The sequence below is a fragment of the Dermacentor silvarum genome, chromosome 9, assembly GCF_013339745.2.
Source record: "Dermacentor silvarum isolate Dsil-2018 chromosome 9, BIME_Dsil_1.4, whole genome shotgun sequence".
Classification (NCBI taxonomy): domain Eukaryota; kingdom Metazoa; phylum Arthropoda; class Arachnida; order Ixodida; family Ixodidae; genus Dermacentor; species Dermacentor silvarum.
This window is the reverse complement of record NC_051162.1, coordinates 138,280,194-138,304,349: the sequence shown is the minus strand read 5'-3', so window position 1 is coordinate 138,304,349 and position 24,156 is coordinate 138,280,194. Positions and strand designations below refer to the sequence as shown.

The following is a 24,156-nucleotide window of genomic DNA, read 5'->3' as shown; positions in this document are numbered from 1 at the left end:
TTTTAGACAGAAAGAGGAGGAGGGACAGGACATTAACAAGGGAGGCGATCTTTAAAGTACGTGTCACCTGGGCCCGCTCTGCGTATTCTCCGCCCAGTCATGAACATGAACTTGAATATAACCTCCAAATGTATATTTTACAATAAATCAATGTGTCATTAACACGTGTCATTATTTATTGCATAATCTGAAGCCGCTGAAGCGGCATCTGCTCCCCTTGGTAGCAACAACCTTCCGTGTCGGGTTGTGCTGTATACCTCAAAGAACGTTGTACTGTAGAACTCGAAGGGGAATCGATATACAGGTTTACAGCAATGCAGCTACATTTGTTGGCGTGCTGTCGGCACCGGTGAGGTAGCGACGACTGAGCAGGCCCAAGTCAAGTACTGCAAAGATCACGTCACATTAACAATCGTATAGCACGCAGCTGGCTTCCCTGCACTTGGGTAAAAGATAGGGGGAAACAATACAGCCCCATAACGAAAGACAGGTTCATTGGGCATACGCCTATGCAATGGACCGTCCCCTGACAGTCATGCACGACGATGTAGTTTTATGCCATCAGGAAGCACGATGGTGCTTGATTGGCTGCATTCCGCATAGAATATTATACTTCCCAAAGTCTTGGGATCTTTTCATTTGCTAACGGCCTATCATCTGATTGACAGAGAATACCACGCAGACAGAGGGGACCGGTTGCGGCATCCTTTCATGAACAAATATTCAGAATCAGACGAATTCACCTATAACTCAAATATTATCTGTCCTTTTGATCACGCATTTACTCAATATGCAGCCAGTTCCATGAACGCCCGTCATGCACTAGGGCATGATGGGCGTTCATGGAACGTAATAAAGTCTACCTAGCACGCTGAATTGATTTTCAGCAATACCAAGAAAACATATGAACGTTAAAACGTAGAAGCGTATACTCGAGCACGATTTCTTAATTCCCTGCGCTCATTTAAAGCTGTAAGCGTTTTCTGGGTTTTTCCTTTTCTCCCAACGTTTAGACTAGCTACAAATACCTTGGTGTGCACATCAGTAGCAACATTGCCTGGACTACTCACTGCGCTTACGTCGTAAGCAACGCTAATAGAACTTCGGACTTTCTTCGTCGTAACTTTTCGCTTTCCCCATCTACCTTACAACTGATGCCCTATAAAACACTAATACGTCCAAAGTTGGAATACGCCGCGTCTGTTTGGGATCCAGGTTATGAAAACATTATACATTTTCTTGAAATGGTCCAGAATAACGCAGTTCGTTTTATCCTGCCTAATTATACCAGAACTGCAAGCATAACCACCATGAAATTAAGTTTGAACTTACCTTTTCTCGCATCGCGTCGCAAACAACTTCGTCTCTAATCTTTAGTCACCCCGAATTGCACAAGGAACTGATTCAGTCACCGCAATACATATCCAGAAGAGTGGATCATACTAACAAGGTCGGCATACCTTCTTCCATAACAAATTCCTTTTCACTTTCATTTCTCCCTCGCCCATCTGACAAATGGAATCGCCTTCCCGAAAACGTCGCTGCATTTCTAAATCTGAACTCTTTAAGAACGCCATAGCTAATGTTGTTTAAATAAATTCCATTTTGTACCTGCTACTTTTATGTTAACAATGGTAATCTTGCGTTATTTTGGTATGTTTTATTCTTTGTTTCGAAGAGCTGACTTGTATGATACAACCAATTTTTGTACCTGCTACTTTTATAATAACCATGCTAATCATGCTTGATTTGTTGTTTCCCATGCTGCTTTTATATATCTATTTTGTATGTTTATTTCTTGTTTCCCACTCCCCTCTTTGATGCTTCGGCAATGAGGGTATATCAAATAAATAAATATGTTACAATTGTCTATTGCAATATTTTGCGAGACACCAATTTATGCGATTCTACAGCTTATAAAGCGCCACATATGAAACACTTCAATACGCTCAGTTTCACTGTGATAAACCTACCTTGACGATCTTATTTGCTGCAGACACTAGTGGTATTTCCATGAATTTCTGTGAATATTTGTTGCCTATAGCGCTTATTCCAGAGTTATTACTATATATGTTAACTATAATCTGACGCGAATGGTTTTCAGCAATACAAGAAAACATATGAATTGTTGACATGTGAAAAAGTATACAAGCACGATTTCTCAATTACTGCGCTTATTCAAGCTGTAAGCGTTTTCTCGTTTTTTTTTTCCATACTTTTATCCCACAGTTTAGACTTGTACAATACCTTGGTGTTGACATATTTGCATGACATGCATGATTTACCTTTAGTTGTAGGGTTAGTTACACATGCATATTTTATCCAGTACTGAAATTGTTCACAAGCTTCTGTGTAATCTGGATTGCCTTGGCTCCTGTGCTCTTTTTCCCCTCTTTTACTATTGACAGCTACGTTGCGATTATTTGGTGCTCATAAGCCGAGGTTGCCCTGTCACGCACAAAAAGCCACAAGGCTTATGCGGACTGGAATTAACTTGTGTATATTTATTTTTGCCGAAATAAATATTCTATGGTTTTCAATTTTCAAGCTCATTGTTACTCTCACCTCATGACAGGATGTACATAAGAGCATTTCCCTATACAAACCTAGAATAAAGCCCGCAGCTGATATTTCTAAATGAAAGCACGACGTTCTGCAGTGCGTCATAACATTAGAAATGTCGCTTTTTGTAGTATCCAAAACACCACTGTGACTTTTCCCAGCTTTTCCAGTAACTCACGCTTTAGTCAGCGTCATGAAAGAAAAGAAAAAAAACTAAACAAAACATTGCCTGTTACTTCAAAAAGGGCTTGTCGAGCTCAATACTTAAACCTACACAGCGGACAAACACGTCGCACATAATTTCAAGACAGGTTGAATCTTATTCTTCAATACAACGGCAGTTCAAAGCGGAATAACTTTTTTTTTTGTATTCCGTCGGGCTACTTCTGGACATTCTGTGGTGGTGGAGAGGGCATTCTGGCTCTTCCACTGTATCAAACTGGGTCAATATATCGGTAATAATTTTATCAGGTAAAAAACGTGCATTCATACATCATTACCTTGCAAATGCATCGGCTATTCGTAAATGCGTCCAAAGCTTTGTGCACCTGGGTTTATGCAGCATAATTTTGCGGTGGTCATGAGCACAGTAGACATTACAAGGGGAGCTCAAGCTGGCGCACATACATACAAATGCTGCACGTGTGTCAATTTTAGCCGCTCTTCTAATACCTATGTTTCACCAGCTAACTCATCCACAAATACTCCGCAGTTGACAGCACGATGTCAGTTTCATGTGACCAGGTTGAAAGCCCAGGAGAATGTCGCTGACTCTTCACCTCACTGAGTTTTCAAAAGCCAGGAGTTCTACGACAACGACGCCAGAAGGACTCAATAACGTCCATGGCTCCTAATTGATGCATTTTGTTTAGACGGACGAGGCACTTATCTATTTTTTTTGTCTGTGGACAGCGCTTTGCAATAAAAATTTCGTTCGCAACACATAAGCTAGTTCTACGTCTATAGATATAAATTGTAGAAGTGGTAGTCGTGCGCTTGTAGTACTATACCTTTCTGTACCCGTTAACATAAAACAGGACCAAGTTGCGGAACCGGGCTATATGACAATCCATGATGATGTGCACCGCGCGAGAGCGGACAAAGGACATAAAAATTGACATTATGTTCGCGTTTGGGGCTAATGCAGCCTAATTCTTATACTGACTGATGTCAGCTTTCCCAACGTCAAAGCACTCCGCATAAACGGCTCACTAGCGAAGATGATGCTCATAGCGAGGTGAAGCTTAGTCAGGAGGTTTAAGCCCTCCTTTTGCCTTACCTCGCGGGCAAACCTTGTACCTGTTTTGCCCGAATAAAAGAATACTAAAAAAAAACTGGGAATAGCTCCGTAAGTTTACAATAGAGTGCCTGCTGAACGTTTTAAAAGCGGGTTAGGTTTTAATGACGGTTTTATATGAACGCTATAAATGTGGCAGTGACCACTCCCGGAAGTACATGGTACAACGCAATGTAAAAAATACGAGCACAAGAAAAACGATAAGCACAACAGGCACGCCTTCTGTTCTTATGGTGCCCATGTCTTCCACGCCTGGATTTCAATTCTATGAATCCTTACAATTTTTAGAAGTTCGTTGTTGTTGTAAGCCTAGCAGTTGCTCATAACAAACCGTGCGTGTACGTATAGCCCTAACCTACAAGTGAATAAAGAAAAGTGAGGTCCCCTACCATTGGCCTTAAATAAAATGACAGGCTAGCCCCTTTTCCTTTTACATTCCGTCTTCAAGGCGACATGAATACACCGACACAAGCTCAGGTAAATATATAACAGACCTGGTTTGCTGCTTTAGGTTAGAAACTCGCATCAAGTGTTGTCGACAGCAGCTGTCTGTCAAGTTGGTAATGCCACATGAAAACATGTATATAACGAAAATCTGCAGTGAAATCTGCGTGCTTCTACACGGAAGATCTGTCGCTGGGGGCTTACATTTCAGGAGCATGTTCCTTCTAGCATTGTTTGTCAGCTTAGTCAACGTTATATTAGCAGGTGAGTCACAAATATTTAAGCACATTGGCAGAGATAGTGTACTTAGGGCCTACCTAAATTCTATAAGAATAAAATTGCATATTCTCATTGCGCCAATAGAACAATGTTCAAACTACATATATTTTTGTTGAAGCAGTGAACAATAATTATAAAACCCACTTTTCATGACTCGGTGTTTCAGTGGGCACTAATGAGTAGTCAGCCACAAATGTTTATGGGACACGGATTCTACGACAAATGTGGACTTCTACTCGTTTCAGATAACGCTCCTAGCTTATGGATCACTGCGTAGGCCACAAAAAAACTACTTATTCACTGTACCGGCCGTGGTTGCTTAGTGGTTATGGTGTTGGGCTGCTGAGAACGAGGTCGCGGGATCAAATCCTGGCCACAGCGGCCGCATTTCGATGCTAACGAAATGCGAAAACACTCGTCTACTTAGATTTAGGTTCACGTTAAAGAACCCCAGGTGGACAAAATTTCCCTGAGTCCCGCCCCCACGGCGAGCCTCATAATCAGATCAGGGATTTGGCACGTAAAACCCAGTAATACAATTCATTCAATTAACTACTGATACAGACTGAAATTTTGATTTCAACACAAATATGGGATGGCGAATTCTCTCGGTGCATGTTACTAAGGTTAAATGTGACTATATTTGGCATGTGTCACAGCATAGCCTGGAATTAAACTTTTGGATTAATGTTTCAATTCTCTCTCCTAGCGTCCTCATGTAATTTATTCAGACTAGCAAGCACAGACACAATTTCTGCTCTACTTCCTATAACGAAATTTGCAACTCTTTACTATTGGCAGTAGACTAACAGAACAGATTGCAAGAGGAGAAAAATGCAGTTGATGGTGACGGGCAATTAGGTGACGGAGTAAGGTTAGAAAATGTACATGAATTAGCTGACGTGCTGCAGAGAAAATTGAACATCACTGGGAGAAACTTTCATCGTGAAGAGGACAAGAAATAGGTTGATGATGACTATCGTAACGTCTTTCAGCTGACGCGTGGCTCTCTGAAGCGTGACGCGTGATATCCCTGTGCTACAGGGTATTTGTCACCATAACATTGGCGTCATCCGGTCACCCTAATATGTTCTGTGCCCTAGGATACATGTTGTCACCGTAATGGCGTCCTTCAGTCGGTTGTGCTATACTTTCTGGAGCTGTATTCCAGGCCGACGTTATGTTTATCCACAGAACAACAGCAAAGCGACTGCGACCATTGGCCTTCATTTCTTTTCTTTCGCAGCAGGACTTCTGTGGAAATAACCTGTTATTTTTCACCCTTTTTGCAGCTGCGGCTGCTATGAAATACTATGGCTCTCATAGGGTCGCCAGTCTATCCGTCTACGCACCTCACCGAAGATCTATTAGATCATGTCGCCATAGCAGAAGCCGCAAACTGCAATACTAACCTGAATTCAGCGGTAGCTACAATTTGCTCCCCAAGGACGCCAGTTGTAGTCATAGCTTTTAAGGCGAAAGCATTATATGTCTCATGAGTCAGTCGACCTTGAGCGAAAATGCATCGGCGACACGAAAGGTATAAAAAAGCTACGAACCCTCGACCTTTAGTGTTAAGAAACGCGAAGGTAATTAAGGCATAAGTAATTAAGATAGACTTAATTAGGGCACTCCAACCCACGACCTTGGATGCGAGTAGAACCCTCGAACCTTTGAATTAAGGCGCATGGCTAAGCGAAATAACACAATGAGTAAGCGAATTAAGAGGAATGCCAGAATGTGTAAAAGAGAATGTGAAAGTATGTCTTGTGTTCATCTTTAATGGATCGGCACTTGTGCTTTCGCCTTCAAGTCGTCTTAGGGATAACATAAGAGACCCTGTGAATTTTATTTTTAATGTAAAGCAGTCTTCCAATCAGCTTCGTTGTTGGCGTGTGTCTTGGCATTTACATTGGGCGATCCCGAAGATAGCATACTTTAAAAATATGTGCCACTGCGTATGTGCTACTGCGTATGTGCAACTGCGTATGTCGAACAGGGGAAATAGTGTATGATCCCCATTAAAGGGAACGTGCTCGCTTGCTTGTCCGTTCGTTCCTTCGTTCGTTAGTTCGACGTCTAAAAACATTAGGCAATATGAAAACGACAAAGCGTCTTTAGGGTCGCATGGGCCCCAACAGCTCAACGTGCGTCGGTGTCTCCTGCGACAATGATTAGCGCAATGATTCGCATTACCACAGTTTAAGTCTGCCATTTTTTTTATTACGACAGCAATGATATGGATACTCCAAGCGGGTTTCTGCCGTCGCCGTGAGGCTCCGTATGAAGTCCAAGCGCGTTAAAATCGTCGCCGCGTGCAGTATGCTGTATGTGCGAGGGAGGCACATACAGACAGAGCGCCGTGATGCTCCGGAACCAACTGCGCATTTAGCGACCCGGCGCAATGGGATCTGACGATTCAATCTCGCGCGCGATAGGAGGAAAGTGGGAAGGCAGGCGGGAGGGAGGGGGTGCGGCTTCTACTCTGCCAACAACTGCACACTTGTACATTGCGCTGCTGCGAGCGGTCGCGCGCACCGTATCTTGCAAGCGATATGCACACAGCTCCTACCTTTGTATGCGCTGTACTTTCGCCGCTCAGTTTCCGTTGTAGCGATAGAGCGCACGAACCTTCGCTCGCTGCTGCAGCCGCGCTTGCTCACGCCGGCGTTTTGACAGCGGTTGTCTGCGGTCATCGAGTGTGATCGATTCATATTTTCCTGTGCGTGCTGACACCATGCTTGTTAATTCAATAGGTAAGCGAATGTGTCCAAGTTTATACAGCCGATAAAACTACTACCCTTATTACGTATATAGCTCTCTACTCATTTGCTATCGCAATTGATGCTTCGCCTTTCGGGCGAAACTGCGTCTTTTTTGTCGTCGTCACATCATTCCTAGCTTTTTTGAAGGCCCTGAAGGCTTTGTTTAGATTGTCCAGGCGCAATATTTTGTTTAATAGCGCTTTTGCAAAATAAATACTGCAAAAGATGAGTATCGTGTTTGCCACAAATCTTGTGTTATACGCTGCTCATCTGAATATAGAAAAAAATGAAATGGTCAGAGCTTGTTGAACCCTTCAAGTCCCGAAATGCAACTGAATGGTAGCACGATGTGGCAGGAATTTTATGAGAACTCGTGCTATTTTACTGAGAAAGACCAATCATGACCTCCTTTGAAAACTAGAATCGCCAAAGTCCTCTGCAATTAATAAAAAAATATATACTGCAGTTTGTAGCGCCACTTCCCAACCGCTTTAACCGCAGGAAGCAAACTTTATTCCATCATAACTTTTCTGCATGTCGACATTTTGTTCGATTATACAGTTTTGAGTATGCACTGGCGTCATTTAGGTCACCAGAGTGTTGTACAGCCAGCATGGCAAAAAGCTGAGAGCTATATCGATATATCGATCCCCATATCTCTCGAAGAGTTGCAGAAGCTGTGAACAGGACAGAAATACGACGTACGCAATGTCACATGATAACTCGCCGTATGCATCAATTTCAGTTCAGCGCCCTCTATTGTTTGGTGCATATTTCTACGTGACATTAGCACTTTCAGGTGCTATGTACACACACAATTGTATACTCCAACAAAGTGCAACGACCGCAAAAGCATTGATCAAAGTAACGAGATTTAAATTATGTCGCATGCATCTTCCCACTTTTGATTGGAAATGTGCTGCAATTGCATGTGCTGCGAGTTTGAATTACATGCACAAAACGGTTTAGGAAAGCGAGTGGGCCGGTAAAGGGTTGCGTATTTTGCTCAGTGTGAGTACGTCGTCGTATGCAGCGGGTTCCTATGTTTAATCGCTTTTCACAATGTCTTGCGTAAGTCATAATTTTCAAGCGTGCTAGACATGAAAGAGTTGAGGTTCTCATGTGTGATTGTTCTTGTAGCTTGAAATACACATTCTGTTAACTTGAGAAAACTCACTAAAGAATTAAAAGCTCTTAATCTAAAGCGCAGCTGTACGCTTTTTATCATTCCGAAGAGGTAAGAAATGCGGTGAAACTCAACAGGTTTAATTCGGCCCCTGAAAGAATCAAACGAGATGTGTTCCCCGATTTCTCAAGTACAGAGCGTCATTTCTGATCTCGCGCTTCCTTTTTCAAGTCTCTCTCAGGGAAGAATTAGTTTACCCAAAGCTGTTGCAGCAGAGAAGCGACGACGGACGGCTGCTCCTCCGAATTAACGACGACATGACGTTGCACCTGCAGAGGAGCTCAGTGTTGGCCGGTGACCTCTTCTTCACGACCAATGCCGGCAGGCAGTCCGAAGACACATTGGTGAGAACATGGCAAATGAGTTCCGCAGAAAAGCGCAAGGGGGAGGAATGCTCACGAAAGGAAAGATGTCGTCCATCCGATTGGTAGCACGTAGCTACAAGGGAAACCCATGCGAATTTCCCAGAAATAAAGCCTGGCATTGAAAGAAATATCCGTCCTGATCAGGGTTTTGAACCCGGGACCAATGTCTTTCCAGAGCAGTCGCTGTACCATCTGAGTTAACCAGGATGCCAGGCGATCACTGACTGAGGGCGAATTAATCGACAGCTCGAAGCACTGGGATAATCAAAATGTAGTGGTAGCCTCCGGGTTAGCTCAGATGATAGAGCGTACAGGCGTCGGTCCTAGGTTCAAATCCCGAACCAGGGCGGATCTTTCAACTTCGAGGCTTTCTTTGTGAGAAACGCGTATGGGTTTCCTTTTAGCTTCGTGTACGAGCTGGCTGGATGACAATTTACATTTCACTGAGGAGAACACTGCTGACATTTCTGAACATTTCGCCCGTTATGACTTCGATGCTTACCATTGAAGGGACACTAAAGCGGAAAGCAATTAGATCTGTGTTAGTCAATTACGTTTCTGAAATACCTGACAAAAGACACTTTTACCGCGAGAAGAGGTTTGATAAGCCATCCCAGACGCAAAAATGAAACGGGTTACAACGACACCGTTGAGTTCCTGCCCAACTGACCATGATTTCATGGATTTTGACTGAGTGTGCTCAGACGTAGCAATATTTTATCAATTAAAATGAACTACATTGCAATGTAAAGGAGCCACAGACTGAACTTCGCAAGTTTAGAGAACCTTTACAGTGCCCCAATGATCAAAATAGCAAAAATTGCTTTGAAATCCATATGGTCACAGTGACCTACCGGTGCTGGGATTTGGGCACGATATTCGAGAAACGGCAGTTGGTTTTGTTAATTTCGCGATAAGCACTTGATTAGTACAAACGAAAATGAAGGCCAAAGTCTTTAAACAATACAGCACTTTCTCTGTTTTATCTTTTCTGCGTTATCTGCCATAAATTATCTGCGCAAAGTGAGAAAGTGTTCCTCTTTAGTGTCCCTTTATTGTCGTCACTGAAGGACAAATCCTCATTTTGCTTATGTTGAATAAAGGTCCTTTTTTATCCAGTGGAATGGATCTCGTATAGAAGAAAACCTTTACCACGACAGCAAGTACCAATCTTCGATTATGCTTTACCAAGACGACCACGCATTGAAAGTGGTAAGCGAATCATTCCTCAGCTTCCTTAGTTAAATTTACCGCAGTGAAATATGCCAGCGCACGAGCGAAAAAGGCTTTGGTCCCAAAAACATTACGATGCACCCAAAATGTGATGCCATCTATTGCATATTTTAGATGAATAACTGATGTATCGAGTTTGTCATATGGGCATTTTTTCTCTTTTTTTCAGGAAGGTATATTAAGCCCGACATTGAGGATAAAACCAATGTCATCAAGCGAACGCTCCGGAGATGCTGCAATTACTTCATAAACTCTATGAAATTGACGACATAAAGCGAAACTTTCTCGAACGTTAGTACTGAACTTGGTTATTTCTCGCTATCTGTATCCACCTTCGAACAGCGCCAGTCTTATGCTCCTTTTTAGACGTGCATGATTCGCCTTAAAAGACTATAAGGCAAGTTTTTGTTATTTTATTGTGTTTTTATTTTTGCGAGCAGCACTAATGAGGCTCATAAAAGTGGTTGATCCTATTTGCTTCGCTTTTTGCCATGCTTGGATTCAAGTAGTTCATGATGTAAAATGAAAATTCTTGCCAGAAAACACACTTCATTGATTGATGTTGTTTAACGTCCCAAAACTATTTTCATTACAATTTCAAGACAAAGTACCAATAATGCCGAGTGGTAGGCAGAAGCATATTGGCCTAATATTGAAAATAAGAATCCGTACGATGTTTCAAAGACAGCATCGAGAACTGCGCGATTAAAGAAAAAGAATCGCAGGCAATAAAAAGCAGTCTCGCAAGCACCGTGAGTGCACGTGTTGAACCCAAGCTCAGTCTCATTGGGCGCAAACTCTAAGCGTAGTTCATATGAATCCTCATTCATGCACTTTCCCAGCCAACAAGTTTACTGCTAGAAAGACGTGCTTCTTCGACAGATATTACTGCCATCTTTCTTTTTCAGCGGCTAACACTTGGATCGTCCCCTTCAACGTCCCTTGGTTCAACGTGCCATGGGAGCAGCCGAGTAAGAGTTACATTCTATTCTTTACTTACTTTTTCTGGTAGGTAAACTGGAACGACGTGACCCGGGTAACTCCGTGGGTGTATATTTCGTCGAGTTTGTAATTCGTTACTGATACGACAAAAACACGCTTAAAACAGGGTGGTAGAGAAAAAGAGACGCAGTGATGGAGACCAGCATGCGCACTCTGCACAACCATAAGTTGAAAGAAAAGCAACCTATATATCTATAGCTGCTGTTTTGTCTGCCAAATAAGAGAATTCTACAAAATGTTCTGAACATGGCCATTCGTGGCTGTTCAAACTCAATTAAACTTGATAGTCTGTATTTTTCCTACCGAATCAGTAAAGAATGATGGTGGGTAAAGATTTTTCGTAACTTCCTTCGATTTTGATAAATATCGGTTTCTTGAAAAAACATGTTCATATATTTCAATACATGTCAAACGCTTGCAGTCGCTTGGAAAAGTACTCGCACTAAACGGCTGTCACAGCATCCTAGCAGACGGTCACGTACCACAGCCATATTGGCGATCTGCTTTCACTAGTACCGTCTGTTTGGCAGCTTCTGGCATACCTTTCTTTCATTTAATGACACAACTGGATTTGCATGTGTCAACACGCTAATAAAAAATAACACTACGAATAATTGGCCTAATGAGGTGTATCAGAGGCATGCCGCAACCCCACAGCTTCTGTTTACAGGCCGTCCCAAGGAAAGCCATCTGTAAGCCCACTCCATGATCCCTGTCGCTGACCAGGAGTATATGATAGACAAATGTTTGTTGTAAGAAAACCTGCTGCAAACATTGACACACGCAACATGTTACATGTGTCACGTTATGCACTACCCCATTTCACAACAAAAGCACTGGCACAACATGAGGCTGAGGAGACAGCACCTGGCTTCCGCATGCGATTCCATGCGGACAAGACGAAGGAGCTGGGGTTGTTGCGTACGTTGATGTACGCCTCCCGACTCAAAGACATTAGTCAGGATTCACCACAAAGTATCAGTTAATGCAGAAGATCCGATCGCGTGAACAATCAGCACGCGTTAGACAACCTTCCATAGTCAACCCTGAGTCATTATGCACTGTACCAAAGGGAAGTACGCTTCATAGTAATATCCCGAGCTCTTCAGCCATACCATTCGCGAAAATGTCCATAGGCCCAATTTTGCAGAACCCGGTCAGTATGATTCGCAGAAAGCGTCGGGGTCTGCTGATTGTCGCGTCACCTATGAACCACGAGAGTAACTATAAAGTGCCACTTTGTTTAGAACGGTATCGAGAACAAACCCTAAAATTGACAGCATTTCATACGAGCACCGTTTTTCAGTCGAATTTACCAATCTTAGCTCCTTTTGAAGATTGAGGCTTATTCATTCCCATGACAATACAGAAAAAATACCTAGGAACGAGAAGTTACCATAGGTGGCATAGCAGGTGATATCTAAGCACGCGTCGAATAAAAATATGATTTTGCTGCTCACTGGTGCCATGTCAGTACCCCCAGTCACTGGCGCCTGCAGCACGCTCGGTTTTCGAATAGAAGTTTCGTATCTGGCACAATTAAAGAAATTTCGGTGCATTCTGTACGACCTCGTTATTCCAGATATACTGGTGCGGCACAAATTAATTGCAAGTAGAAGATAAATAGCAATATTCATAGCAGCGATGATTCTGCAGCTAATGGTCGCACTTGCGAGTTGTCAATCAATGGAACTGGTTCACAAAACGGTAGTCATCTCTCGGTGGGAGTTGAATGTCCACTGTGGTTCTGTGTGCGCCATTATGCAAGCCGTGATTGTGCATCAAAAACGAAAGCACTGATGAAAATATGGATATTTAAAACGCCTCCATACATTTTGAAGCACTTCTAACTGGGCCTGTCCTGCAAATATGAATAATATGCATAAAGTGTTTTAGCGAAACGAGTTTTTAGGTGAGTGTTTGCTCTGGTCCATACGCCTGCATACAGCAGGTTCACTTTGTTTTTCGCAGTGTCTACACCAAGCTCATTTTTCAAGAGGCTAGACATATTCCTTTTCGAGTATGCTAGGCTAATAAATTGTTGATATTCTCGTATCTGACATTCCTGTAGAAGGTTCTCGCATGTAGTCCACATTCTGTAAACATTACAAAGCTCAGCGCGAAGTTGTCAATGCTTAATTCGTTTTGCAGCCGTGCGCTTTTCGTAACTCTGAAGGTGCAAGAATAGCGGTGAAACTAAATTTTGGAGGGACAAAATAATCTGGCGCCTGAATTGGGATGTAAGATGCTGTACACCTCGCAGCTCAGCCACCACCACCACCAACAACAACAACACCACCACCACCGGCGAAAAAGGAGCTACCCGAAGAGTACGTCATGGAAATACACGTGGTTTCTTGCAGCAGCCATGAGAGGCAGTTCGAGACAAACGAAGAGCTAATCGCCTACATCGCCGTCCTAATGAACGCAGTGAGCCCCACTCTTCCTGAGCGGCCTGTGTCCTGTGCATCTTCTGTTCAATGCTTGCGATGTTTGTCTCGATGTCTTATGTTTTATCATTTAACCCTGGTCACTTAAGAAATCAAGTGAAAATTCTGAGTGTTTCGTTCACAAGTAGAGAGCGTTAGGCAATACAAAAAATAGTGAGTGAATAATCCCACATTAGGTAGTTTCCCTTTGCCCGTAGAGCTACTGACCTTCGCGGTATATCGGGTTACCGGAGACGTAAACATTTGGTTGGTGGCGCGAATTGATATCAAATTATTTACCTAGAGAGCCCACGTAGCTATAGCGATTATATCAGTAACTAACCATACTCAGCTTGGGGACTTGTGTAAATTATTGGCCGTGACCTAATTCTTAACATGCTGCGTTTATATATACTCTTGGACAAGGACACCCATATAACACGAAAACGTGTCTAATACGGTTAATTGGACAAAGAGCACAAGGTGTCATCACAAGCGTGGTAGCTGCAGTTCACATCTCCGGTAGCCGGTGTTCTGTGAAAGCTAGTACTTTTACAGAAAAGCCAAAACTCCTCAGTTACTATCTCATATCTTCATAGTTTATGAAGACAGAGCCCAAGCGTTCGTTGCACTACCTCTGATCCTATAACAAGTTAGCCAATTACTTGGTTCGCCCACTATTATTGCTTTCGATCTTACAATCACGAATAAGGTCGCTTTAGCGTTGGCGGTCAGATTCACAAAGAAAAGAATTAGGAAGTCCAAATGAGCATTCGACGAGGAAATAATTATATGAGCGACGCACTGCCACAATGTTTTCTTTTCACTGTGTCCGGAACGATGCGGGCAGACACGCTAGATAAAGTTAGCGCTCATTAGAAGTGAATTGTGATTCCACAAACATTGTAAAGTATATTTTGAGAATCACTGCAATATTTTTATACATGCTCCTGCATGAGCTAGTTAATGTTCGCACGGACGTTTATGCTTAAAAGGCACGGAGCACAAAGCGCACTAAAATCTTTGCAGGAAAAGTACGAAATAATACAAAACTATAATAATTGTCGAACACACATAATGTGCTTGACGCATTTCAATCTTAATGAAGTAATTGGTGCCGAACTTGATACCGACAATAATATTCCACTCAAAGATAGATACGTCATCCTCCGAACGGCGGGCGCAGTCCGAAACGAAGCAAGTACAATAGTCTTGTAGAATTGCTTTGTGTTCGTAATAGTTTGGTGCTTACTTTTTGCAAAATTTTGAAAAGTTTGAGAGCCCCTTCGCGTCAGTGTCGAAGTTGTGGGACGTCTTTAGAAAATTCGAAATAAAGTTTATGCAGGCAACAGTTTGATGAAAATTAGTCGGGTCAGCTGTCATAATGAAGAAATCATTGGTGGTTTTATACGTGCCCTTGGGTGTTCGTGGGTTCCATAAGAAACACGTAAGACCAAATTGCTGTAAAAATTATTGCGAAATCTGGAAAAACTATTATGGACATGAAACAATTTTTAAACCTTGTCTTTTTTGGGAGAACTTAATAATTCCTTTAATGGTAAAACGTTTTTACGTTTAGGGAGACGCCTCTATTGTTAGGAACACGTTGCAAAGATGGATCAACAAAACCGAAATTGAAAAAAAAAGAAATTAACTCTTTCTGTGCTGCAAGAGAGTCTCGTATAAAACGTTTGAACACGATGTGCACGTTAAAAAACGCTTAAAATCCCCACTAGCACTACGATTCATTGGTGGAAAAGCGCAGGTAATTTTTTTTAAATGATTTCGGCTGAAGCATTCTTGAGAAGACTGTTAAATGCCCAGCCGAAATTTTGATCATCGCATTAAATTTCCAGGTGAATATATGGTACGAAGGAATGCAGAACCCGAGAATAAGGACGAAAATCGTAGGCATTACTCGCAATACAGTAAGTACCAAACTTTCAAGGCATTCTTCTTGAACAAAACTCTGCGGTGCGTTTACAGAGCGGCACGTGATGGACCTGAACCACAATTTTTCCAAATGCGAATTTTTTTGTGGTGTGTACATTGCAGAGCAGCGGTAGATAAATCGCACGTCAGGTATCACGGCAGAAGTTTTCTTATAGGTGAAAGTTATGGACGCATGTCACGTAATTAAGCAGTCTATACATAAGACGGAAATAAATTCTGACTACCTATGCCGTAATAATTTTTTATCATCAGCACTTATTTTTTACACCTTTATTTTTTCAGGATGGCGACTACGAAGTAAGGGAAGAGGGTTATTTAGTTGCTGACAGAACTCTCAAGAGATTCGCAGAATATGTCGACGAAAATATCCCTGGAAACCCCGACGCCGTTTACTTGATGACCAGGTTCTTCTTCTATTCATATATTTACATATATTAATTGAAATATTCGCGAAATTTACAGCCAGCAATCTTCTGCACCAACCACACGCATGAAAAGAGCTCCGCAGTATTGTGGGCCCATCAGCAAATAGTTTGAAATCAGATCTGTATAACGCGTTTTTTTTATCCGTAAGATATGTTGAAACATTTATTAGAACGGGAAGAATTATTGAACGAATAACGATAACTTTATTGATAGTCCGGCGAGTTATTCGGGGATTAGGATGAATACCCCTGCCTAGGTGTCGGCCAAGAGCCCTTGAGCTCTGGCGGCAAGAATTATTGAAATATATAAAATTAACGCTACCATTTTTTATAAACAGTTTGTTTGTTACCATGACTATCACATTGTTATTTCACTTTACAGCCAGGAAATGGCATCTATTTCGCTTTCTGGAACTATCGACACTGGCGTCGCTGGTAAGCGTCACGACTCCGAAAATACGTGCGCCTTCGTGTACGAAAATAAGTGCATGCAATAAATAAGTGCACAAGGGAACTAGTAATACACAGAACGATCGTATATTACACTAGGTTTCTAGTGGGACAACACTCGGGTAGTGGTAGGTCAAAGAGGAACTAGCACTCCCACAGAACCATCGAGTCTAAAACAAAGAACCTGCTCAAAAAAGAACAGAAAAGCAAAACTTTTTACTCACACACAAGGTAACAAGGTGGTCCCCTGTCATAACGCTGACCACCTTTTCTGGAACAGGCCTGGCATTCGTCGGAACGCTGTGTACATACCAGAATGTTGCCATTGGTGAAGACCCGGCTGGCAGCTTCAAAGGAGTCTACCCTGCCGCTCACGAACTTGCGCATACGTATGTGATTTTTTAATCCATTTGAATACCTCACTGTCCGATTGAGTTCCCGTACATATTATACCGGATTGTTCGACAACTTTTGACTGTGTTAGCGCAATGTGTGATGCTATAAAATCTGCGTGTGACGCCGACGCTGTGTGTGACATGGTTAAGGGGAGCTCAGAGGGTATATTTCTCTTTAATTACGGCACGGCCGTACGAAGAACACTGACAATAAAGCCATAGGGGGAAATAACTGTCATGTTTGATTGAACGGAATAATCAATCAGAAAAAGAGACAGGGAGATGGACGAAAACACAAGTTGACGTAGGTGGGAGGTGAACCAAGCTCTTCTACCAACTTTCCACTGTTTTAATCGTCGTCTCATGTCATCGCCTACTGCTGAGTTTTGACACTCGTGCATATTATTCTATAGTTTACACTTGTTTTTCTGTCATGCGTTGAGATAATATTTTTGTATTCGTTTATGCATTGTGAGAAAAACTCTTTCTCGAAATTTTTTTATTCAATGTCCACATTGAGACTAAAAAATAGAGCATATATTTATTTTTATTTCAATGAGGACGTGACGTGCGAACCCATGGAAAAGTGTAAGCAAATGCGGGATTTTTTTTTCCAGGAAATATTCTGGGAGTCAGAGCGGTTAACAATGCTCTTTTTTTCAATTTGCAGTCTTAGTAATGTGCGCATGTATTTTCTGGACTACTGTAGGTTGGGCTCAGTCCATGACGGTGATCCCAGAATTAAATCCATACCTAACCACGCCGGAGCGAAAGATTGTCCCTGGGAAGAGGGCTACCTCATGAGCTACACGGACGGGGGCACTAACAAGTTCGAGCTGTCGCCATGCAGCCAAGCCCAGATACGGGCACTACTCAGGTAACGCTTGGTGAATCGAGAAGGAACACCGAATTCGATCCAGAACAAAGACCGCGAATGTTCACGTAGGCATAAAATTCTGTGTCGATCACGGAAGAAGGAAAGAAAGCTCTGGAGCAAGCGACAGTTTAGAAACAATCACAAAACAAGTCAAATGGAGGTGTTCACGGGGAAGTGCCCTGACTGCGCCATGGGGTATGCAAGCAGTAGGTTTCGGCTGAGCTGGGGGGTTTGTCGCCTGAAATAAAGAATACTGAACTGACACTAAGAAAACCTACCACAACGCTAGCAATACCACAGTACATCTGGAAGCCATGTTTTGCTTGCTTTTCCCGTGATTCTGCTGACTAGAACTGTAATGAACGAGGTAGTGCGAGCAACAAATGATGCCGTAGACTTTGTCCTAGAAAGACAGAGCTTTTGTCTCAACGGCTGTACTATATCGCGTAGTCTACAGCCACATGACATCAAAGCGCGCGCAGCAACAAATACGGTGAGAGTGAATGTGCCTCCTGTGGCTGACGCGTTGCATCCCAGCACGAGTCTATACGATAAAGGACAGAAATGCACTGTCACCGTAAGTTAAGGCCGTGGAATGAGCATCAGGTTCTGGGGGAAATGACTCAGTCAGTGAGCGTAGCGCTCTGTTTGAAGCAATATTCTTGTTTGGAGTCTCACTTATTTTAAAGAATGCAGGGTGTTCTGTCAAAATTATTACAGGTACGTGCCACAGACATGCCTGGACGAAAAATCCGACAAGGATTACATGGCGACTCATCGTAAAGTACCAGGCCAACTGATCAGCGCCGAAGATTACTGCAATATTCTGATGAAGAATCATGGACGCGGAATTCCATTAATGGTATAAGTTCTTCGCAACTGCCACAGACATGCCTGGACGAAAAATCCGACAAGGATTACATGGCGACTCATCGTAAAGTACCAGGCCAACTGATCAGCGCCGAAGATTACTGCAATATTCTGATGAAGAACCATGGACGCGGAATTCCATTAATGGTACAAGTTCTTCGCAACTCTGTTTCTCACTACACTCACCGCACGCATCGGAAACCGACGATCGCGGCTCAATCTCGCGCGCGCAGGGAGGGAAGCGGGGAGGCAGCGCGGGAGGGAGGGGGGCGGCATTCTACTCCGGCACAAAACCGTGTACCTTGCTCTGCCGCGCGCGGTATCGCGTGCCGTATCTTGAAAGCTATTCGCAGGCGGTTCATACCTTTGTGCGTGTGGTGTAGCTGAGTTTGCGTTGAAGCGATAGAAGGCACGAAGGTCACTTCACTCGATGCTGCTGCCGCGCTTCCTCACGCCTGTGCGCGCTGGCAACATGCTCGTTAATTTAGCTAATAAGCGAATATTTCCTAGTTTATACGGCCGTTAAAACTACTATCCTTACTTTTGTATTGCTGTCTACTAATTTGCTATCCCAATTGATCCTTCGCCTTTCGGGCGAAAGTGCGGCTCTTTTTTTTTTTTTTTTGCGACTGTATGTTTTAGTTCAATTTTGTTTCTTCCTCGCGAGACAGATTTAAGTGGAACATTTGACTCAACATTTGACCATGACGTATTCTATAGTGGCATGTCTTGTGTGATTATTAAACATCCTACGTTGTGAAAGACGACAGAAACAAATACAAGTTCGCAGGCTGTATACACTGGCCGGGTAGTTCATGTTGGCCTTCGTCTTCCTTAGCGCTGTAACCACTTGTTATGATGACAATAACTAACTAGCCCATTGCTCGCATTAGTGTGTGGTGCGGTATAGACTCTAATTTCGCCGACTTTATTCCGGTGCGCAAGTTTTATGCAGCCCTACTTGTCACTTCTTCTAGAAGATATTATTGATTGATTATTGATTGCTGAAGTTTAACGGTTCCGAAGCTTCATGGGAGCTATGAAAGACGTCGCGTGTCCGGTTAATTTTCGCCACCGAGGGTTCTGCAACATGAGCTCAAGGCTCGTCACATAAGCGCTTTCGCATTTTGTAAATAATTGAAGTTGTGTTTTACAGAGTGGCGAAAAATGAAGAAACGTGCTCGGTCAACTTTATGCCATAGTTTATTTTGTTACTGCAACTGCCAGTCAAGTGCTCGAAACTGGGTCTGCAATGTCCGCCCGTCCATTCCGTTACGCTCACTACCACCTTATTCGTCAGTGAGGTTCTGTTCGGTTCAGGCCGCTTCCTCAACCTGAGCTTCACCATCGCCATCGAGAAACGAAAAATATAACTAAGAGCTATCAAGAGATCCGTTTAGTACGCTTTATTGGGTTAATATTTGTGGCACTATATTGCACGATGTATTATGGGTGGCACTCCCTCTGCCACCTTTCCTTACCTGTACACGGGAGCCAACCAGTGATTCGAGCCCCCCTTCCTCAAGGACCAGTTCAGAACCGCGTGCAGCGTCTTGAGACCGCCGCTGGTCGCAGACGGCGCAGCGTTTCAAACGACAGCGTCTGCGTCTTCAACCAGAGGCGCAGCGTCTCAGCGACCACGTCTCAAAACGCTAGCCGTTGGAAGGGAAGAATGCGAGAATGCTCCTCTTACCTCCGGAACTGGTCGTGGTCGTGCCGGTGGTATCTTACCAGCATGCAGTTTTTACCGCTGTCTAAAAACTGCACAATCTTCGGGATTGGTCGACGAAAATGCTAAGGCGCTCACAAGAAATCATCGGTTAGTTAACAAAAGAAAGTCAGGCGCTTTAAAAGTGAACCTTTGCGTCCTACCACCACTGCTGGAAACCTACCTTGTATTACTGCAGTAATATGCACCTGAGTGCCAGGCTGCTATCGCACAACATATTTAAAATTTTTCATGCATGCAAATAACACAGTAGCTCACTACAAGAGATAAGGTTTAAGTACACACACGGCTATTACTCCAGCAGGCGAAAACATGCATCCAACGAAAATATCCACTCAGGCTACGGCTCTGGAGCCGTGTATACACTACGTATTATTAGCATAAATCCTGACGCGAACAAGCATTCTGATGAGTTATTTACTGTTCTCAATTCAACTTATGCTTACGGTATGTGCTCATGGTGCTGATGTCACAATTTCCCGAAATCACACTAATCCTCACGGGACGGCAGAGCTCCTTGAAGTACAGCGGATATCAACCAGTTAGAAACGACGGGATCTTTCTATATTTAGTCGGGCTGAAGCGGGCAATTCGTTTCTCTTAGTACGTTTTATAGTACGCTCCATACCGACTTAGAGAGCAGTGGCGTCTGTCCACGCGTTTCGGAGGCCCGGCAAAAAGCAGTGCTGTAGCAGAAGAGTATGGCATTGTGCGCATAGCGTAGAAGCTGTCCTATATAACAGTATTTAAAAGGGACGTTTAAACAATAATTGACCCATTTATTTTTTTAATTTCTGTTTTGAATTATTACATTACTTTTCAGCCGCACCCCGTCCCATCAAACAACTGCTCTGACACCATTGACTTCCTGGCAATTCTCTCGTAACTATATAGCGGAAGTCTTTGAGGAACACGCAATCATGTAAAAATAAATTGGCGGTTCTTATTTAGTGATAACGCTATCCCAGTAAATGAGCTCAAGGTCGAAGGAATCGCTCGAGTCTGCTGTCTTTTTTCCTAGAATGTTATTATCCCAGTGTATATTTATGAGGTGTTACAAAAGAATGGGACGTTGAGTAATGTTTCACGTTTTTTTTTTCCTCTTCAGAAAACAGACTTGCTAAAAGAATGCCGGTTTCAATGCTGTTTGCGAACGTACTATGGCCCTGGTAGGTGCACTACGGAATTCGTCCCCGAAGGAATGCAGTGTGGTGAAGGCAAGGTATGAAGCTCCAACATGCGTATGTGTTTACCGCGTTTTTATTGCGATAGCAATTATATGGACACTTCAACCGGATTTCTGCCGTCGGCGTCGGCGTCGCCGTCGGCGTCGCCGTGAGGTTCCGTATAGATAAAATCTTCGCCGCGCGCCGTATGCCCCAGCGGAAGCGTGCGGGGACGCGCGCTATCACGGAGAGCGAACGCACTCAATCTCCCACGCGCAAGCAAGGAAGCGGAAAGCCAGCGCCGGAGGGAGCAGGGGGGGGGGGGCACTTCTCTGCCAACAACCGCGCTCGTCGCTCGTCCGCACAGTCTCTTATCTCGCCCACGCGCAAGCAAGGAAGCGGTAAGCCAGCGCCGGAGGGAGCGGGGGGGGGGGGGGGGGCGCACTTCTACGCTGCCAACAACCGCGATCGTCGCTCGCTCGCACCGTCTCTTATCTCCACACGGCTCTCACCTTTATGCGCTCACTTTTCGTTGAAGCGATAGACCGCACGTACGTTCGCCGCTGCGGCGTATCCGCTTGCTGCCAGAGTTTTGACGGTCGTTGTCTGCAGTCATTCAGTGTGAGCTATTCATGTTTGTTTGTGCGCGCTCACACCACGCTTGTTCATTCAGTTAGTAATAGTCGGGCCACATTTTCCAACGCACGCTACACATGCAATGCTGCCCGGATCGGCAGTGCAGCGCTACAGATGTGTCCCTTCGCACGCGCTGCCCACGGGAAGCGCTTCTCATCAACACCACCGTTTCACACGCGCCTTCTCGTGGTCATCGAGTCTCTCTTCATGTCCGCCTACTTACGCCGCAGCACACCTGCTTACTTAATCAGCTCATGTTTACTACAATTCATATTGCTACCAAAGCCGCTCACCTTACTTCGTATGACATGGCTGTGTTGCTATCGCATTCATTGCTTCGCCCTTAGGGCGAAACTGTGACATTTTTTTATTATTATTCGAACAGACTTTCTATCTACCGCATAGAGCATAGAGCAGCGTATGCTCCATGAAAGCCAATGCGCATTGACTGCCAATGAAGCTTACAAGATGCCTCCTTCTAGAAGGTAGGACAATAATGTGCGCTATATATTTCGCTCGGTCTTCAGTTAGCGCATTCAGCAATGCGATCTTGCGATTGTTACAGTAATGACTTGAACGAAATGTCATAAATATAGAACGCACCCGGAGTCCCAAACTCCAGAGTTCCCCTGCCGACTGTCACCGCAAAACTCTGCTTCATCCTCGTGCTATCCTAAACGTCTGCCGAAGCGCTAGAAGACGTTTCAGGGAGTGCTATAGCGCGCACACAAAACACCTGCACGCCTAGTGAGTTCAAGTGTCCAGCAGGTACTCGAAATAGCACGACTACATCCCTTGGTTGCGATGCAATCCATGCAAAATGGGATTCACCGCAAATCTAAAATCTCGGCTCTTTTTGCGTAAGGCGACGTCGTAAGGCTAATTGCGTAAGGCTACGTCGGGCCGCTGTTTTTGCATGGTGCATAACAAGCAGCGAGAGCTTCTATTAAGACCACTGCTTTTTATGGAAATCGAGAACACATTTATTCATAAAGACCGTCAATTAGCAACGGAGCGCTAATTGTCTGCTTATAAGGAGAAAGCGCTTGAAGCGTGAGAAGTCTCACATATGTATTTATTGAATGATGACGGGTTTGGTACACTGCATTGCGAATTTGTTTCACTGGTGAACAAAAGCCTGCACTGTGCGCAATTCAATTATTTCGGCTGGTCTACGGAAATTCGCATTACCCTTTAGGGTGCACAAATATCTCGATCGAAATCATTAAATTACGCTTTTCTTTTCAGACTTGCCGAAAGGGTATCTGCGGCGACTTCAAATGGGAGCGCTAGCACTTTCACGGTCACATCAACCCCTTCAAAATGCGTCACACTGTGACGTGCTTGCATTTATCTCGTTAATGGCGGAAATCACGCTATCGTGAAAATCAATGCCAAGAATAAAGGTTTTTTTTTCTTGTTTTGACGAGCTGCGTTATTTATTTATGCTACCCACTATCGATCACGTCTGTATTTCCCAACTTTTTCCAAATGGGTAATTCTAAATTGCTATATAACTGCTACAAGCTTAAAAACGCTTGTTTCTGAAACTTTGTGAAATTCTGTGTATGTAACACTTTCGTACGTAGCTAGCACCTTTTAAATCATTAAGATTAAAGTTACACAGCAATGCATATCACAATCGTATCGCTGCACGTGTAACTATGTCATACGGAAGACACAGATGCATTAGATGCATCCAGTGGCGCACCGACGGGGAGAGGTTATAAGGCTATATAACCCCCTCCCCCCAAAGGTTAATACAAGAAACCTTGGCTTCCCGAGCGCACAAAGTATAAATATATGAGCGGGAATGTTTTTCGCGACATCCACTGAGTCAATATTCAAGTCGCACATTGCTCCGAATCTACGTTACACTTTGACCCGTTTACCAAAATGAGATCCTGATACCCAAGTCAGAATCAGCAATGCTGCCAGCAAGCACTGCTTACGTGTTCAGCTAGGCAGTGACGCGAACACGTCTGCACAGATCGTTTGTGTCTTCAGTTTGCTGTCGCTCATGACATGTAATACGCACGCCTTATGCGTGGATCTAAAGTGCGCGTGCACACAATGAGCTGCAACAAATACTG

At 43.7% G+C, this 24,156-nt stretch overlaps 1 protein-coding gene across 1 annotated transcript; it reads left to right on the top strand.

Annotated features, from left to right (window-relative positions):
• Positions 1-4,400: 4,400 nt before the first annotated feature.
• LOC119464442 (venom metalloproteinase antarease TserMP_A-like) lies at positions 4,401-23,483 on the top strand. The gene is made up of 14 exons (XM_037725418.2): positions 4,401-4,567; positions 8,705-8,877; positions 10,018-10,110; positions 10,301-10,422; positions 11,040-11,102; positions 13,397-13,563; positions 15,419-15,490; positions 15,798-15,919; positions 16,323-16,375; positions 16,671-16,779; positions 17,495-17,662; positions 18,383-18,524; positions 21,370-21,483; positions 23,312-23,483. The coding sequence occupies exons 4-14, from the start codon at positions 10,362-10,364 to the stop codon at positions 23,354-23,356; spliced, it is 1,116 nt and encodes a 371-aa protein (XP_037581346.1). The 5' UTR covers positions 4,401-4,567; positions 8,705-8,877; positions 10,018-10,110; positions 10,301-10,361; the 3' UTR covers positions 23,357-23,483.
• The last annotated feature ends 673 nt before the right edge of the window (positions 23,484-24,156 follow it).